Below are 19,505 nucleotides of genomic sequence, written 5' to 3'. Positions count from 1 at the left end.
AGTCACTTACTTCCATGGCATTCCCACTCTGGAAGAGTCATGGGAACTGAAGTTCAGTTACTGCCATGATACCAGGTTTTGTCACGACTATTTGTTATGTGGTCTGAAAACCATTATCTTCATATTAGAGCAAAAATTACTGTATTTTAGCCCTGCACTTTGCTTTTTTGTTTCTAGCCCAGATCCTGGTAGAACAAATTCTCGCCTCACAGCAGAAGAATGTTCCTGTAAGCCCTTGATGAGATTTATCATAAGAACATTTGCAAGGCCACTTCTCACACCAGGAGTCAAAACTGGGATACGTTGCAATACTGAAATGAAAAAAAGTCCAAAATTCACCTTCCAAAAACACACACTTCTGCCAGCTTTTTAGCTGTGAGGAGCATGAAAGGATGTCATCACCAGATGACAGATGGAGCAGTCACAACCACAGTACAGTTTATGATGGACATACAAAGGCCAAGAGTCCTCTACCACAAAGTGCCTTGGAGGGCAAATCCTGCTCTGAACATGTCAGGCAGAGAACCAGGAAAACACCAGCACAAGCACAAGGCCTGCCAAAAAATCACCAGGCAGCAGTGCCCTGGCAAAACCTTTGGAGAATGTCCTGCTAGGCTCCCTTAGCATGCTACCAGAACCCCTGGAATAAAAGCCCAAGCCTGCAAGCCACACACATCCCACATACTCTGCCAGGAATCAGGTTTGCTACACCAGGGTTTGGAAACACCTAAGAAACTAAATCCTGATGAGCTAAAGCCCTCACCTACCTGGTCTGACCTCACAGATGATGCTGTTTTGAGGAGTTCACACTAGAGACTAAGGCCCCTTCCAACCTAAATTACTACAGTATTTCAGATGTAAGAACAACCATCAGCTCCATGTTTGCCAACAGTAGAATAAAAGGATGATGATTCAAAACTCAGTAGGAAAGATATCACAGATACACCAGAGGCAGTATAAAGAAAATTATCTGCGTAGATGCAGAAATAACTTCAGGTAATCTGCCCTTGGGCAATTAAAACTCTAAAAAAATGCTCATATCAAAACGTCAGTATAGGAGCAATTGTCTTCCATCAGAAGGAGTAAGACCAGAAGAAAGTATCTGGAAAACTCCTAACAGCCTCAAAGAAAACAAAGGCAGGAACGAAATTTGAGGAATTTATGAGCTTAGCCCAAGAGTCCAGATTTTATGCTACATCCATCTGGCTTCTACTGCACATCCCAAAACAAACTTTGGGAAAAAAAATCCGTAATGTCTATAGAGCCCAAGGGCAAACAGAGGAACATGGCATGCTTGCCCAGAATCCATGACACTGAACAGAGGAGGGAAGGAAATCTCTGCTGTATGGAAGCAATTATTCATACTATAATGCAAGCCAGCTGGCTATAGGGACACAGCAACAGCATGCCATGTAACACACAATAGTCAGGAGGCCACAGTGCAGTATGAAATTACCTCTGACCCCATTCACACCATCCATACTAACTCAATGGGCCATATTTGCAGCAGTGCCATTCCATATTTGACATCCATGTAGCTGTGTTCACATAAATCTATTGAGAATCCTGGGCTGCTGTGTATGAATTCTGGAACACTGAGGTCAAGGCCAGCCTAAAATCCTCAGAGGGCTGGCAAGCATTAACTGAACTAAAACAGCAGTATGGCAGGAGTTAATAAAGAAGACAATTAGTAGGAAGAGAAGCTTAGAAGCAGCAGCTTGAAGCAGCAAAATGTACAGTTCTGTGGTTACAAGTAATGTGTACTTGATGCATCTATTATTACTACTTTATATTCTGGACAGGCAATATTTCTGACCTGTGGTTTTTAGGGCAGCCAGGACAAGGATGAGAGACGTGAAATCCTGACTTCATGTTTTAGAAAACTAGTTTATTATATTATAATATATATTATATTAAAAATATTAAACTAAAACTATACGAAAAAAACAAAGAAAAAAAATTTTTAAAAAAGTAAAAACAAAGTTTTATAACTAACAAAACAATCTAAGCCAGCTGCATCCTTGATTGGTTATTAAGTAGAAACACTTAACATGGACCAATCAACAATGCACCTGTTACATTCCACAATAACAAACAGTTATTGTTTACATTTTATCTTTGAAGCCTCTCAGCTTCTCAAGAAAAGAAAATCCTAACAAAAAGATTGTCATAAAATATCATGACTACACTGACCCTCCCATTGCTTAAACTAACTGCCCTACACTTTTAAGCATGTCAAAAAGATCCCCAGAAACAAAGAAGCAAGCAGCACTGTTACAAATGCAAAACACCACTTTAGTGCGAGGCACAAGACTCACCTCAGTTTCAGATTTAATCTGGTTCCATAAAGACTGACAGGTGACAAACCGTAGCTCAGTATCCTCTGAATCATTGCTTGTGCATCTGAAATCACGAGCTGGAAACACAGAAAGCAAAGGAAAGAACAAATAAGCTCATGAAAACAAAACTTGTTTTCCTGAGAATAAAAAAAGGACCCAACTATACAGTAATATTTCAGGGAGATGACTTTTCTCTTAAGCAATTAATTAATTGCTGGTATTTGGTAGAATGAGCAAGGAAACAAGCAGAATCTATTACCCAAGTATGCGGGGAAAAGGTAAACAAGAGGCTTCTATCTCAAGTCCTAGATAAGCTAAAGACTAAATCAGAGCAAACAGCCTTTATTATTAAAGTAAAACAAACATAAACATCATCATCATCATCTTGCTCTTGTTTCAGAAAGCTTTGTGGGTCCACTCAGCTGCCATTCGATGAAGCACCAGCAGTAGCTTGATCTCTAGAAAAGAGCCAGTTGATGAGCATAATCTGCTAAAGCACTAAACCCACCCAAAACAGGTCTGTGAATGACAAATGAGAGACATCCCTCCACCTTCATTTTCATTGTCTCCTCTATCACCTCATTTGTACCCCTAAGAAAAATCACTTAGAATACATAGCCAACTCTGATTACACAGATCTTAGACTTTTAGTTGAAGAAAATCCAGCCACCACATTATCTGGTAACATACCAAGGCATAATATGCTTTTTTCACTACCAAAAGTCAAACTATAGGTACAGATGTCCTCAAAAGGCCTCTTGTGGGGCGTGACAGTATTATCAACTATTCATGCAGAGGAGTTCCACAACCAAAACTTCCCATTGGACAGGACTGGGCTTCCAGACTGGGCAGATGCACATCCAAGAACATGTTTTGGAACACCACTCTAACCAACTGCTGTGAAACTGGGTGCTCTGCCTCTCTCTTTTAGGGCTAGTCCAGTCAAATTTATTTTTCCACCTCAAAGCATTTGCTAACTAGAACAATATGCTTAGTAGTTTATCCAAGCATGTCTAATCTCACAAAAACATAATATCCAGTAAGGGGTAAAATTTCAATGTGGTCTAAGTACATAGGCCTTGCTTGCTGCAATGACAAAAATCTGACCTCATTACTTTCCTCTCCATCTTTTTCACATAAATTGTCAAACCTTATGACAGCTCTAATGATGATAAAAGTAGTTTAACTTGGGAATAAAAACAATAAGTTTCCCAACTGAGTCTCAAATAGTAATTATTTAAGATACATTATTTCTGGTTCCAAGAAGAGTCAGTCCTCAAATGAAACAGACGTGCATACACATCTAGAGAAAATGTATAGCAAGTATTTGCTATCCACAGCAAATACTAGTGGACAGAAGCTACAAATGGCTTTTCTTCCTTCTTTTCCATAAGAAACTTGGGCAAAATACCTAATGTATTTTGTATATAAAATACAAAATGTGAGATTTAAGGATGGGATACAATATCTGAATCCCACAGTTTAAAAATGGCTCATTCAGACCTTCAGATGAATTGTTTGCCTGTTAGCAAAATACTCACGGTAGCATGGTGAGGAGTGCTCTTGTAAAAAAAAGTGCAAAGACAAAGATGGCTATACAATCCTGATTGCTGGAGATGAGAACAACCCAGCATTTACTCTAGCCAATAATTTGTTTGCATTCCTTCGAAGAAATGAATTTTCAACAATCAAGCAGTAAGAGGAAACTTCACATGGCTATGACAGAACACATGATATGAATTTAATCAGATATGATGAACCTTTCAGAATTAACCCTTCTCAAAAACAGAAACATAAATGAAAATGTACTAACCTGTTTTATCAGACAATCTTCTCTTCTTGGTGCTTGGTTTAAAAACAAAGCAGCCCTAGAGAACAGCAAAAAAACCCCAAATAGACTTCAATACAAACACCAATCTGGCTCCAGAGGCCACTTTATTGTTCTTTTTTTCAGTCTCCATTAAACCAGTAATTTGTATTGAATTGCCAGCCTCTTAAGAATATCAAGTTACATATTGCCCCTTTGTATTTGTGTTTCAAGCTGGAACACTAGTGGAAGCAGTAACCCAGCACACTTGTTAGGAATTTTTTCATCTTTCCACTATGTTTTGCAATTCAACCACCGACTGGGCCAGCAGCAGATTCTTTAAATGTCTCAAAACCTCCAACAGGTTTAGAATTAAAAGGAAATTATTCCCTGGGGACACATCAGTACGGTTTTCTCAGTACAGTTTCAGTTAAATACAAAACAAAAGGTAGGAGGCAGAGATGAATGGAAAACATAATCCAGAATAATGCAATGAGCATTATTAAGTCACTTATAAAAGGAAATTACATGCCCAAGCCACAGTGAACTGCATCCCAACACAAAACAAGTAGGTGGTTAGAAGCAGAATGACAAATGGTTGGGAAAAGGTTTATAAAACCCACTGTTCCAACAAATTCCTGTAGAGAGAAGTAATCTCCCAGTCAGACCTATTTCATCACTCCAGTATTAAGCTTTGAGTTCTGGAAGTTTTTTTTTATTTTCTTCTAGAAAATCTGAAATTTCTTCCCCCATCTTCTCTACAGAAGTTCATCTCTTTTGAAGAGTTATTGCACTGCCCAACGCTTACTGTGAGGTTCTTGTGCTGCAGCAAGGGGAAAGGAAACACCTAAGTGTTGGAAACAGACTGATTCAATCCCTTATTTCTCAATGGAGATGCTTATACAAGGATTGCTGAACTCAACGTTGGACAGTTCAGCCACTAGATTAAGAATGATGTAGTGAAAATCAAACACCAGAACTATGTTCAATTTTGATCACAGTCACCAGTCTGTTAAGTGACTTCAGACATGTTATTTCCTTTCTTCCACAAATAAGAAATTGCAGTAAAACACCAACATTTATATTGACCCTCTCTGAAAAACAGCCTCACGAACTGGAGATGCCTTCAGACACATCCATTTTACCACGTGTATTAAGGACCATTTAAAAACAGCTGGACAAAAGTAGTGGTTATTCTACAAGCGCTAAACCCTCCAGAACAATTCCACTGCAAAAAGGTGTCCCACTGATTTATCTGTGCTGCTGCATGCACAAATGGAATTGGCCACAGTCATATACGTAAGTCACAAACACAAAAGAATTGATGCTTAATCAAACCAAATAGAAATGCTGCTGAATGCTTTGCAAGCATTGGCTTTTCCACACCACTAAATGTGGCTGAGAATAAAATGGAATAAACTACAACTGCAAGGAAGTATTACATATGAGATGTGGGAGGCAAGGTGAAGGGACATGATTCACTGCCAAACTACCATGCAACAGCCATTGTCAGAAGTGAAATCCAGCTGTTTCAGATTAACTCTTCAGTCTGTTTGGAAGCACTTCACTTCTGGAAGTAATCACCTGCACAGTGCCTTCCACACCAAAGGATGCAGCTGCATATCACAACTCCGTGAAAAACAATGGGAGGGGCAGGAGTCTTCCTGTGCTGATAAAACACGCTGTGAACCACTGCTGTTGTTCACTGTATGACCAAGCAAGAGATGAGATGTTTCAATCCAATACGTCAAATCTTGCTACTTATTGATGCTCTGATGAAAGCACTATCCCTACTGCCTGCTCTGAACACAGCCCACATAAAGGCCTGCAAATCGAAAATACCAAGGGAATAACAAATACTTAACACTACGTGTGGGGGCAGCACTTTTAGTTCTATTTCTTCGCTGAATTAGTTTTGGGGCGGGGGAAGCAATGAGTATGGCAGCAAGCAAAGCCACCAGAGTTCACCTGGAAGTGACCAAACCTTCAGCCACAACACCCCAGGCTCTGTTCTGGGCGAGACTTACTCCAAGTAGGAATGGGTTTTGTTGTGGAAGGAAGCCAGCGGGCAGGTGACACTGTGGGGTCACTCGGCACTCACGGTGTGACCCTAGGACTGCCCTGTGCAGGGATACGCGATGGTCCCTCTGGGTCCCTTCCGACCCAGGACACCCCGTGATCCTGTGGGACCGCGGTGAGGACAGACAGCGCCACGGGCAAAGCGAAGCCGGGCACGGATAGAGAGCCAGCAAGGCTTTGGGAAGGGGAGGGCAGCGGAACGGGGCAGCCGGGAGTCTGGGCACCAGGGAGGCGGGAAGGGCAGCGGCTGGAGCAGGCGGGAAGAGGAGCAGGCGCGGGACGCGGCGGGCGGTGCCGCGGGTCCAGCTCCCGCACAGGCCGCGCTGCTCCCTGCGGAGCCCCCCGCTCCCTCCCGCCCCTCACCTTGGAGACGGAGCACGTGCTCATGTCGCCCCGCGCCCGCCGGCACCGGAGAGCAGCAGGAGCAGCAGCAGGAAGAGGAGGAGTTCCCGCGCACGCCTGCTCCCGCCGCGCCGCCCACCTCCCTGCGCGCCCCCGCGCTGCTGCCCCCACTCCTGCTCCCCCTGTAGCCTGGGAATGGTACGGCCTAGCCCGCCCCTGGGCGGGCGGAAAGGAGCGGGGCGGGGGGGATAAGGGTCGGCTGCGGAGCTTCCGTCGCGTGGTGCGGCTATGGCAGCCGGTTCCTTCCGGCGGAGCATTGCTTCCCAGGTACGCCCCGCTCCTTCCTATGGCTGGTGCCGAGCCGGAGTGCTCCTTGAGCCAGTTGTCCCCTCCGTGCCCTCACAACGGGTCCCCCCTGCCCGGGCGGCTCACGGTGGGCGCGACCCGCAGCCTCGCCGGGGCGCGCTCTGGGGCTCCCGCTGGGATTGGGATGGAGTGGGAGTGTGAGGGAGGGGATAGCCAGCGTCCTGAGAGTGCTCCAGGCCAGAGCGGATGGGCTCTCAGCAGCCTGGCCTGCTGTGGAAGGTGTCCCCGCACATGGCAGCGGTTGGAACGAGATGGTCTTTAAGGTCCCTGCTAATCCAAACCATTCTGTCATTCCATGACTACTTCAGTCCATAAGTGTCCCATGAGTTTCGATGGGATCCTTCATGAGAAAAAAAATCAACTTGCTGTGGTGTTTTGCCTTGCCTTTTTTCTAAGGCTCCTGTAGCATCTCTTAGGTTTGTATTTTATTGTAGTGTTCATAATAGTTATGAAGTCTTTGCTTTTTTTTTTTTTTTATTTTTTTTTTTTGCTTAGGTGGAAATTAGATTTCAGGTGTAAAAGGTGCATCCCCCGTGGGTATTTAAACAGGGAGCAGTATTTTTCCTTGGATCTTTGTCCTTTTATTTAAGTCAATTCTTTCTTTATTTTCAATTTAGCTTTCAAAAGTTTTGCATCTGCCACCAGAGAATTTAATAAAGTCCATATCTGCAGTTCCTGTCTCCAAAAAACGGTAGTTGTTTACATTTTATCATACAATCTTGGTCATGTTTTATTATTTTATGTCATGCCTGTTATTGCAAAAGCTTAACAAAACTTTAGGGAAAAAAAAATACAGACAAGAACCCCAAACCATTTATACCAATGTAGTTATTAGATAGTTGAATTGAATTAAATGCTTGTATTTTTTTTCAAGAAAGCTCAAAGTAAATATAATTGCTTACAAGCCTGTACAAATTACTGGCAGTGCATGGATGGCAAATGCTTCAACACTGATGATCTGAATGTGAAACTGCTTAGCGCCAGCGTGGAGTTTTATGGGTTTGTTTTTTTCAGTGTCCTGCTCAAGAGTTGCAATAAGGCTAGCAAGTAAATTTTATTTATTAATGAGCATGGTTTTTTGTTTATTTTGAGCTGGTGTTCTCGCCATATCTACTTTCTGATTGTATTAGAGCAAAAGTGGTATTTGGCCTTCTAGCCCAGCTTTCTAAATATAGTGAATCTTCAGATATTTGTGGCTGGGTTATGCTTGGCAATTGCACTTCTCATATGCAGAGTCAGTGTGGATCTGCCAAATCTCCCCAGCATTTCAGCACGGTTTTTTTCCTGATTATCATATGTTGGTTTTTTTTTTGTTTGGTGGTTTGTTTTTTGGTTTTTTTTCAGGCATGTTGCAGATTTCCAGCTCTCCATTGCTTCTGTAATAGAAGACTGTTCTGGCGATTGCTTAGCACAGGACCTGCATCTTCAAGCCCAGCAGCTTGCTGAAAAGGTGTGCTAATGAACTCATCACATGTGTGTGCAATGATGAACTCACAGACTGGGTGTAAGGGGCATAATAAGATGCAAAAAGTATTCTTTCTGCAAGCATCTGTTTGGGTCAGAGCATCTGTTTGGTGGCTGTACTTGCTGTAAGTGTACACAGCATCCTCACAGACATTGGAGAAGCAGCTTTGGCTAAGGCTCTTGTGAAATTGTTGTTTTCAAACACTTGGAAGTACACAGTGCTGGTGAAGTTAGGTGGGTGTCCAAAGGGTGTGCCATGGTCTGTGCTGCTGCCCAGCACTTGAAGATACTGAATGTGTGGTAGCTTCTAAAACCAAAGACTGCAAAACCCAGTTCTGGAAAGCCAAAGGATAAAGTTGGCCTCTGGGACAAACAGGCCTAACTTTCAAATCCTTATCTGCTTGAAATTGAGTTTTCTTGGAAAAACTCAGCAGTTTTTTCAGGTGTGCTAGTTTGGGAAATGGCAGTAGCTGGGGTGTTAGTACTGAAAAAAGGGCAAATAAAATGAGTTGTGATACTGCTGAGGAGCTAAACTATTTCTCATGCCATTCTTCACTGCTGAGGTGTTGAAGTTATCCATGTCTTGGACCTGTTCTAGTGAGATAAATATTCTGACTCGGGTGGAAGAAGAACTGACAATGCACAGACACACAACCAAAAGTTCTGAAACAACTGAAAGATGGTCTAGAAACATGAAATAATTCAGGTTGGAAAAGACCTCAGGAAGTTATCTGTTCCCAAATCCTTCCCAGTGCAGGTGTTTTGGATGAAGTTGCTGAGGACTTTTGAAATCCAATCCAGTGTTAAAAGCCTCCAAGGATTTGACAGCCTCCCTCTCTATCTGTTTCAATGATTGTATCATCACAGTAACAAGTTGTTCATTTTTTTTTCCTTGTATCTCATTTTAAAAACAGTTGCTATTCCCGGTGTTTAGGAAGCTGCAAGTTTCCTCCCTTTTTTGTTTGTGCCTCAGTAAATAATCCTGAAACATTTGTTAATCCTGAAACATTACCGAGCCCCTACAGCTTTACATAGAGGAGCAATATTAACAGTAAAGAACAGACCATCAAAGTAAGTCCTCACACTAAATAGACTAGACAAAGGAAAATAAAAATCCATAATCTCTAAGGAGTGTTTTGTGTTGGGTGGTGAATAAATGCGATGCATTTAGTTTAACTTGTTTAGAGTGGTCATGTCATCTCCAAAGAAGGTGAGCAGTGTTTAAACTAGCAATACAACCATGTATCAAAAACTAGCAGACAGAAAAATACCTGCAGTTACTGGTTTTTGTCACGATAAACAGCTGATGGAGTGCCTCAGGGTTCAACAGAATGCTCTTAGTCACTTCTGAGGAAATATTTGATACGATATTTGAAATATAGGTATTTAGGTTAGACAAAAAGAGATGGACGTTTTTCCAGTTGACTAAAATAGCCGAAATATAGGGCCACGAGACAATAGATGAAGCAATGTGCTCTGAAGCACTGAAAATTGTCTTTTAGAAAGTCAGAAGGGTCTTGTTTCCATGGGCTTTTGATTTCATGTGGCTGGCTGACTCCTGTTTCATTTTTGTACTGTTACTTCTTTGTGGAGGGGATGTTGTGTTGGGTTTTTTACTGCTTCTGTACAGTGGCATCCTAGTCCAAGCCTTGGGCACAGGTACATCTGGTTACTAGAGGACCACAGGGCACTTGGAGAAGAGGTGGTTAAAGCTGTGGAGAGGACAAATGAGCGGTCTCACTAAAAACTACTGACGTGACAAATGACAGATTATGTAGAAAACATTTACCAGAACAAATATGGTGGAGAAAGTCCAGTGGGTATTTCTGTTTTCTCTCTGCTCATAAGTAGAAAGGACTGTTTGTAAAACAGTAAGGTGGAAAATTCAGTGTCCACATAGTAAATATTTTTTTCATGTTGCTTGGGAGTTTGCTAACAACAAATTCCAGTGCTGAGCTTGTGAAAATAAAAGAATTTCAAAGCTAGCTATGACTCCTCCTGGACAGGTCACTGTCTGAGCTGGAGACCTAGCATGGGGGTACAATTTCCTCTCATGGTGCTGAGCTTCAGTAGGAGAGTAGCTTGCCTCACTCATAGATACTGACCAAGTGAGAAGGTGATTGTGTCATATTTTTATATGCTTTCCATCCCTCTTCTTCCTTTTTTAGACAACTTCTTGACTATGAAAGACAGCTGTTTAATAAGGAACTCTCAGACTTGACAGGTTGAGATCCAAAGCTCTTGGTCTGTGAAGAGACCTAATTTCTCTTGACGTTAGGTGTTGGTTGGCCAAATATGCCTTATGGATTCAGAATTTTCAAGACCTGTGCCTTATGGAAACTGTAAATGAAATTTTTAATAAGATGACCTTTAATATCTTTATTTTGTGACATGGGGTGCCACAGAATGTTGTCACTTAACTTTTTTTTTTTTTTTTAAGTGCTGACAGCTACTATGTAAGTTGTCAAATGTATTTCAGCTTTTGTCTGTACAAAGAGTTCAACCACTGCTCCCTTTCGAAAGGAAACACAGACTGTGCACAGGCAGGGCCTGAAGTGGAACATATGTGTGGCATTTCAAGCTGAGTTGTATTCAGAGCTTATTAAGCATGAATGGGAAATAATAGAATTGTCCCTTTTCCAACAGCATTGATGAAGTGATCCCTTTATGATTGCTTCAAACAAATAAATCACATTTAATGTTTACAGTGGATTAAATTAATATTCACAGTGGATTGAATAACAGTTTTCCAGTTCACCCATTTTCATTTAAAGTTTCTGTCTTGTTTTATTCTCCTAGCTAAAATGTGATTCAGTAGTGAGTGCAATCAGCGCTGGCCCAGGAACAGTGAATTTTACAATAAACAGGGAATTATTAGCAAAGGTGAGTAGTGTCTTTCAAGTGCTTTAAGGTAAAAATAACTTTTCTCAGTATAAAATTATAGAATACCTACTATTGCATTGGGAAGATATTTTCTATGTAAAATTGTCTTTCACAAGTTTTCCCTGAGGATCCCTGTTGTTGATTTGTTGTGTAGGCCTAGCATTTGAAACGAGGCTCAAGAAAGCTTCCTCTTGTGAGGAAACAATGCATCTGCTGTTCACTAATAATCATAACTCTTCATTTTCATCTCTCTCCTTTAAAATGCAGGCTTATTTACATCTACTTTGAGTTTTTACAGTGTACAGCTCAAAAGTTTTCATCTTGCAAATACTCTTGGTTTTATCTGACATAGAAGTATTTCATGGAAGCAGATCTTTCATTACACACTTTGCTAGGAAAAAAACAAATCAAGGGCAAAAAAAATCCCAAAGGGAAGATGTATTCCTCAATATCCTGATACATATACATTGTAACCAAGCCAGTGGCTATTAGAGACTAGGTCTATAGGTCAATTTTGTGTATGTGTCTAGCTTGCTTTCTTAGGTGTCATAATAAGAACAGAATTAAAGGCTTTTTTCCAGATGCTATTCCTTGAAAAAAACAAGTATTGCAGAAAAACTTTAAAGTGACTTTTTGAGTGGGAAAAATGAGAAAAATTTCCGCTGAATGAAGTGAGATTTCCACTTTATTTCACTTTGTTAAGGGCTTCTGTTATCTTCAGGAGGCTTGTCCAGTTCATGCAGCTTCATAGGTTAGGTCTATGGTGCACTGGCCCGTGTGACCTTACACATTTCAATTTCTGTAGGGACTGACTTGGTGCTATGAGCACATTACTGATAAAACTCACACAAACTGTCTTGAGGAGTATTTTAAGGTATTTTACATAGCCTCCAGACTTTCAAAGCTGACATGTTTTAGTATAGATCACTCATGCTGGCCTTACAGACTTGCAGGTGGGAGAAAGAAAGGGGAGTGTTTGGACACATTAGGGTAGAAGAGCTGGCTTTGTTTGGCACTAAAAGAGTAGAAGGTTTTCACAAAATTTAGTCTTAATTTTCACCAGAAGTTTGCCTACAATTTCTCTTAGGTTTTTTATTTGATCAGATGCAGCTTTCTAAAGTTAGTGGCATTTTTAATCTGCGTATGAGACCTTGTTTGCTTGGCATACCAGCCATCTAATTACTAATGTGAATAAAGGATGTGGGATCAGTCTCCTTTGTGGCTGGCAAACAGTTTTCCTGGAGATGCCTTCTGTTGATGAAATTCTTTTGTGTGGATTTTTTTTTTTTTTTTGCTTTGTTGGGTTTTTTTGTTTGTTTTATTTTTAACTGTGCTTTAGACTGTGCTGCAGCAGGTGTGGAAAGATGGCTCAGAGTATGGAGTAAAAAGTGAACTTTTCTCTACAGTTCCCAGACAAAAGGCAGTGATTGAGTTCAGGTAAGCACATCTGAGGGGCCCTTTGAGGCAAGTGCCTGGTCTGCTGATTGATATTTTCTGGTTGGTATTCGTTGCTGTAGAGTGTGATGCCTGTGATGTTAAGCCACATTAACCAGTATTATATTTAGCTGTATTTGACACTGATATATTCACCAAGTAGAATATAAATTATATTCAGGGATTTGAGGCTTTTTCCCAGAACGTGTTTTTGGTATTTAAGGAGTTCATGCCTTATGCAGCCCTCCATTAAGAATATTCTCATCTAATGCATTATAGCATTCAGTTTTTAAGAAAAAAAAATTATTATTTTGTTATGAAGGAACAAAATCTGAATTTCCAGGCACTAATGAATTTCTTTTTGCGCCTTAATACCTTCTTCCCTGACTCGTTAAAGCAGTCAGGCATTTGTCTGGCTAAATCTTGTTGATTTGCTGCCCCCAAAATTTTTTTCTAGTGCAATTTTGTTGACTCTCACCTACTCACGGAATGAAAAGTGGCTGACTCAGATTTTTTTATGTATGAATATTTTTGCTGAGTAATATTCCTGTGCAGGCTTCGGTAGTCATGGAATGTAAGAACTTGGCTTTAATTTGGGGGTTGAATTTTCATAGCTGAGCTTTCTTTTTTGTTATCTGGGCTAACAATTGTGTAGAGTGTTGGTTTTTTGTTGTTTTTCTTTGTGAGGGTGGGCATTGCTGGAAAGATGTAATTTTGGTTGCTGATCCTTGTACACAAGATCTCTCGTCCTGATGTATCTCTGAAAAAGACATGAGGAGAATGATCCGTATGTCCAAAACTTGTAAAAAGTGAGAAGATATTTTTGGTTCTTTGTCACAAGCATGACTGGGCTTTGGTTAGATTTTTTTGTTGTTGGCTTGGTTTGTGGGGTGATTTGACCGCAACACTGTCTGTTAACTGATACTGGAGGGAAAGAAAACTGGTTGGATAGGAAAACTTGCTGTCTAGGACAGAAGCTAATCAGGGAATCTTATGGGAAAATTGAAAATGAAGCTTCTATTTCAGCTCTTCTAGATGCATGAGTTGAATTCTTTTAACTTGGTGATCTGACAGTTCTGTCCACTGAAAAAATGTTATTTGTTAAAATCTGTTACAGCTCCCCTAATATTGCCAAAAAGTTTCACATAGGACATCTGCGTTCCACCATAGTAGGTGAGTGTGCATTTCACTGCCTCCTGGGAGGGCTGCTGTGTCTGCCTGCCTCACTTGACAGGGGAGCACTGCTAGCATCTCCCTCCTTGGGTGTGAGTGGCCCTGTCAGGCTCCACTTGCTCATTAAAACCTTTCTGCTCATTATGCAGGGAAGAAAAGAATGTGGTGTGTTGCTGGCAGATTTATTAAGTCACACATAGTACAGTTTTATGACTGTGTATATTAAATGAAGTAGCTTAAAATCGGTCTTCAAAGACACCCAAGGCAGTTTTCATTGAGGTGTTATGAGAGTCCTTTGAATTTTAAATTCTCAATTTGTACTGGACTGCAGAGCAGTTCAGATCATTATGTCTTGGTGGCTGTCCTGCAAAAAGCTTGCTTTTATATGCTAATTACTTTATGCCAGTATTACTGAGACAGTTGATGTAATTTCTGATAGAATAATTAATAAATTCCTTGTGCAGTGCTCTAATGGTATATGGAAAACTGTATTTGTCCCTCTTTTCCTGATCTCACAATAAAAACTAGTAGGTTGTAGCAGAAGATCCTACAAAATCTGTGTATCTAATAATGTATCAGTTTTTAATTATACTTAATTAATCATGTATAGTTATTAATTATGCAAAGTAATTGCTTCTTCCATGGACAGATAGTTGAGTGAAATTATGTATTTTGGCGTTTGTTCCATTTCTGTATCCTTTGTTACAGAAAAAAACCACTTTCAGAAGTATTTCTGTAGACCAGTGTTTGTCCCAGAGTAAGATAATTAATTAACTACAGAGAATGGAATTGGAAGTAACTGCAAGCTATAATGTGAGGTTATAACAATACAAGAGGAGAGATCTTTCTGCATCCTTTACAACAGTATTGTAATGAAAAGGTGCCCCTGAAGCACAGGAAAAGAGAGGAAAGCATGTGGGTATTTCTTCTTTGTAATTCTAAGGTTTTAACTGAGCTCAGGGGAGAGATGAAGGGTTTTTGTTGTAGAGGCATCTGGAACTTATTTATGTGTCCTTATACGATATGACAAGTTTGGAGCATAGTCTGTTAAGTGCAGAGCTCAGAGCTGCTCCAGCAGTCTATAGAGATCCGGGACTTGATGTTCTCTTTTTAGCATCACAATTAACAGCAGTTTGTGAATTTTGAGTGCTTGCCTAACATTGTATGAGGGTTCCTGACTTTGATGGAATTATGTATAATGTCACGTATTTGTGAGAATACAAGATGTCTCTAAAAGGCTTTTCATGGTTTCATGCTTGACAGTATGTGCATGTACATCCAGCCGTGTATGTTTCTGTCCCTGTTGTGTGGGACACTTTCTGGCACTGTTGAGATGCACAGCTTTTCTTTTCCTGCTCAGAAAGGAGCTTGCTTTTTACTATTACTGCTACTGTTGCTTTCAGTTGTCAGGTATTTTAGCAAATACTGTTGAGTATTCCATCGGATTGCTTTTCCTCTTCCTTTTGAATACAGGTGATACAAAACCAGAAAACTGTTCCGTAGGGATGAGAGATTACCTACAACTGAATAATAATACCATTTTTATTTCATTACCAGGGAATTTTATAGCAAATCTCAAAGTTGCACTGGGACATGAAGTAGTGAGAATAAATTACCTTGGTGACTGGGGCATGCAGTTTGGTATGTTTCAATATTTTTTTTTTATGCTCTGCCCTTTTCTACTGTGTAGTGTGGTCTAGGTTTCCAGCTTCAGTTTTTGTAGGCCCACTGGATTCACTCTGTGCTCATAAGGAATGATATCTTGTTTCCATAGGGATAATGTATAGTTCATTTCCTTAAAAAATCTGAACAAAACAATCCAGACTGATCCATCAGCAGTATGACCTGTACTGATGTTGGAAAAAATAACAGGACAAATTTTATCCAACTGTCCCTCAGTAGCTCCTCTCTCAGACTAAATGTGTAGTTTGGGGGTTATATGTTTTGGATTGGGTTTTGGGTTTGGATTTTGTTTCTTTGGTTGCTTGGTTTTGGGTGGGGGGGAGGGGGTTGGTTTGGGTTTTTTTGGTTGGTTTGTTTGTGGGTTTTGGGGGTTTTTTTTGTTCTGTTTTTTGGGGTTTTTTTGTTTGTTTGGTTGGTTGTTTTGTTTTTGGTTTTTTTTTGTTGCTGTTGTTCCTTTTCTCATTATTCATAGAGCATAATTAATTTCCACAACAACCATATTTTGGCACATTGGGGCCCAGAAAGTTTATCTCTCTAGAAATATCTCTGTACTTTCCCGAAAATACTCAGTTTCCCCTTAAAGTGCAGCAGAAGAGAGGTCTGTAGATGGAGAATGTGCAAGTGAATAGGGACTGGAAGACTGTCAGTCCAGTGTGCACACACATAGGCATCCCCATCTCTTCTGAAATCATCAGATCAGTGAGGACTGAAAAGTCCTCTCAAGTGCAGCCTGAGCATGCATGGCTTGATATTTATTCCCATGCCAGAGATCATTTATGTCCCATTGCTGGATCTGTAGTTATCCCTCTATTATGGCAGCTGACCCATCCATAGCATTCACAGCTTTGTTGGCTTCTGTTGTCAGTCTTGCATTTCAAATTGATCTATATTCTCATCTCCTTTTCTAATTTCCCCCAAAAAGCTGGTTTTGGCATATTTTTAGGCATCTAAATAAAGGCAATCATGCCCATTACCTCATTCTTAAAAGCTGGTACACCTCTGAAAACTATAGAAATACCCACTTCTTTTGCAGTAGGCTCTGGAAACTGTCCGTTTATTGATGTTTAAGTGGCAAACAAAGTGCAGCGTCTGTCAAGTGGTCACTTTTGGTTATTCCAGCCTTTATGCTGCCCCCTCCAGTTTCAATGGTACTGCTGGTTTTGGGGACATCGAGGAATTAATTTTATGAACAGAATCAGGTTAAAAATTTTAAGTCAGTACCCTACTTTCACTCCACTTTTATATTCAGACACATAAGTGTAGATAACTAAAATACATTCAGTTCTACCTGTTGTCATTCTAGACTAAGTTCCTGGGTTTTAGAGAGTGTGGTGTAACGTTCTCAGGATTGTGACAGTGGTCATAAAACATTCTTTCCTTTATTAAATTATATCCCCTGCAGCTTGTCTTTCCTGATCATGTTTCTGTTGCTGATAGCATGAAACTGTAGCTTACAGTAGAGCTTTGTTTCGCTTATGATTTGTTTCATAAGAACTGAATACAGAATGAGTTCACCAAAAATTGAGTAAATTTCATCCTTGCATATTTCATTCATGTTTGCCCCTTAGACATAATTTTATCACTACAATGTACATGAACAATGAACATGGCAGTGACAGTTAAGCAGTGAAGTGCTGTGTGGATAAAAGGCTTCTCAGCTGACCTCATTCAGTCTGCCTTTGAAGATACTAAGTAGCCCTCTGAAGTCTGAATATCAAGAATTTGATGTATTTTAATATAAAGGTTCCTGAAGGTATAGCAATCACAGTACCTGTTATTTACGTGTATGCCATTTGTGCAGCGCACAACTCTTAGAATCATCCTTCTGACCTAGTAGTTCCAACTATTTTTTTCAAAGTAGGTACTCCCCTCTTTATTTGGACTGGCTCAGCTGAAATATATGGCAGTGTTATAACAAATAATGGTCCTGCTTCACAGAATTATAGCAGTATTACTGTAATGGTCCCTTCTCAGAAGCAGTGCTCTAATTAATGATCTGTCAGCTGGTTTTACAACTGCTATTGTCAGAGGCTTTGAAATGTAAGAACTGAAAACATATTTTCCTGAAACACAGCAGAGAGGCCCTCTGAGAGCCTTTAGGCAGTTTTGGGGCAGGTTTCTTAAGGTGGCAAAGCGTGTGCAGTCACATTATCTGTCCATCTGTCTTCCTGTCACTCTGCTTCTAATAAATTTTGACCCCATTGGGCAACTTTAGCCGGATCTGACAAAGAAAAATATTTCCATGACAATGAATTTCTTTTGGCATTATGACAGTTGGCAGCCCAGTAAGGGCATAAATACAATGTATTGACCTCTGGGAGAGAAAGTTACCTTCTGTATTTTACCTGCTGGCTAACCAGTCAGCACCTCTAAGTCACAATCAGTTCCAACATGGGCTGCATCTTGCCATTAACTGGTGAGTGTAACAAGGTCTGGGGATGATATGGGAAAGACAGAAAATGTGTGAAAGGATGTGTTTGGGTTTAATAAAGACTGACAGTTGTGCTGGAGATTGGAGTGTGAAGTCAGCACTGAATAGTGGAATGTTTAGGTACCCAAATATCTAAGAGAGATCATTAGGAAACCCACCTCTGATTGCTCATAGATAGAACAAGCTGTCCTTAACTAAACTTCCTTTCAATTGGATTACTAATACAATACTAATTTTATTTCCAAAACCTGACCTGTTTTTCTTCTTTAAGTCTCTGATGCCTTCTTCTGTTCTTCTGTACTCAGTGTTTCTAAGAGGGAAATTCTTGAGACAGTGCTTTGTTTTGTTGCAGAGTTTTCCAAAGGGATACCTGCGTACCTATTCCTACATCAGTCCTGGTCCCTGTCAGCTCAGAGGAAGAAGCTGGCCTTAAAGTCAGACTCAGATTATCTGAGAGGCTGATGGGTTAATATTGCTGCATTACTGAAGGAGTTAGTGGGGCTTTTCATTTAGACAAAAAGATTGGGATTTGGATTTCTTTCCCTTTTAGATGGCTTTTGGAAAGTCCTAAAACCAAACTGGATGCTCACAAAACGCTGCATATTCTAAACAGGCAGCAAAAATTTCCCTTGAAAACATTGCATGAGTGGTATGAGGAATTCTATGTTGTATCCCAGTTCTTATTGTCCTTAAAATGATAATACTAATAAGGGAGGAAGCAAAACAAGGATTTTTGAGCAGTTCTGTTGCTGGACAGTTTCCACTGTGTGGTTTCTCATTTACATCTTGTTGCTGTGTAAAGGTAATTATACAAGTTTAGAAACAGAAATTCCTTTCATGAGGAATTGAGAAATCAACATAGTATTTCTTACTATTTTCTAGCTGTTATATTTCTGGTGGGGGTGTGATGTTTATGCAGTGGAATAATAGGTTATGCTTTTGATTTTCTTTTTGTAGCATACACCATTATATTCTTTTAAAATGTTCCAGTGTTAAGACTAGACTTACAAAAATGACCTGTCAATACCTGTCAATATTTTTATTCAAGGCTTATTGGGTGTTGGTTTCCAATCCTTTGGCAACAAAGAAAAACTGAAATCTAGTCCTTTGCAACACCTTTTTGAGGTAAGTTCAGAGAAGACCATATAGATTTGTCTTTCCAGGATTAAATTGTCTTTCCAGGTTATGGTTTGTTGGCTTGCTCCATTCAAACATGCCTGATACCATCTGAGTTAGTATTTACTTTTTGTTGATCTTTTGATACTCTTAAATGGCACTTTGTGTGTGATATAGATACAGTACACATAAGGGATTTATGTACTGACCTGCACAGACCCAGTAACCATGAGGAGAGGTGGGCAATATCCCTGGATGGCTAATGTTCAAGCCCTCATCCTCTGAAAGATCTCATATGTTATTGGGGCTTAGTCAGGGTTCTTGTGTGGCACTCTCAGCTGTTGTCTTACCACAGAGCTGAGCTGTGCTTCCTCCTTGGAGCTGGATA

General features: G+C 40.3%; 2 protein-coding genes across 7 annotated transcripts in view; one reads left to right on the top strand and one right to left on the bottom strand.

Moving 5' to 3' along the window:
• Nucleotides 1-6,730, bottom strand: part of ORC3 (origin recognition complex subunit 3) — a 36,148-nt gene extending 29,418 nt beyond the window's left edge. For 4 of the 5 annotated variants that reach the window (XR_005256188.1, XM_038130754.1, XM_038130751.1 and 1 more), the window contains exons 1-3: nucleotides 6,589-6,730; nucleotides 4,153-4,207; nucleotides 2,319-2,416 (exon numbers count right to left, since the gene is read on the bottom strand). Coding sequence is in view for 3 of the 5 variants with exons in the window: in XM_038130754.1 (XP_037986682.1) it covers nucleotides 2,319-2,416; nucleotides 4,153-4,207; nucleotides 6,589-6,612 (177 nt within the window). In the remaining 2 variants the exon portion in view is untranslated. The remainder of the gene's footprint in view (nucleotides 1-2,318; nucleotides 2,417-4,152; nucleotides 4,208-6,588) is intronic. The other variant, XM_038130753.1, reaches the window with a different exon arrangement.
• Nucleotides 6,731-6,825: 95 nt separating this feature from the next.
• RARS2 (arginyl-tRNA synthetase 2, mitochondrial) overlaps nucleotides 6,826-19,505 on the top strand; it is a 30,429-nt gene continuing 17,749 nt past the window's right edge. The window contains exons 1-8 of one of the 2 annotated variants that reach the window (XM_038130755.1): nucleotides 6,826-6,894; nucleotides 7,551-7,624; nucleotides 8,278-8,383; nucleotides 11,197-11,280; nucleotides 12,620-12,717; nucleotides 13,832-13,887; nucleotides 15,445-15,528; nucleotides 19,050-19,126. In XM_038130755.1, coding sequence (XP_037986683.1) covers nucleotides 6,856-6,894; nucleotides 7,551-7,624; nucleotides 8,278-8,383; nucleotides 11,197-11,280; nucleotides 12,620-12,717; nucleotides 13,832-13,887; nucleotides 15,445-15,528; nucleotides 19,050-19,126 — 618 coding nt within the window. In that variant the 5' untranslated portion in view covers nucleotides 6,826-6,855. Of the gene's footprint in view, nucleotides 6,895-7,550; nucleotides 7,625-8,277; nucleotides 8,384-11,196; nucleotides 11,281-12,619; nucleotides 12,718-13,831; nucleotides 13,888-15,444; nucleotides 15,529-19,049; nucleotides 19,127-19,505 lie in introns of those variants that run through there. The other variant, XM_038130756.1, reaches the window with a different exon arrangement.

The sequence above is a fragment of the Motacilla alba genome, chromosome 3 (assembly GCF_015832195.1).
Source record: "Motacilla alba alba isolate MOTALB_02 chromosome 3, Motacilla_alba_V1.0_pri, whole genome shotgun sequence".
NCBI classification, from domain to species: Eukaryota; Metazoa; Chordata; class Aves; order Passeriformes; family Motacillidae; genus Motacilla; species Motacilla alba.
Note: the sequence above shows the minus strand (reverse complement) of the source record. Positions and strands in the feature narration are given on the sequence as shown.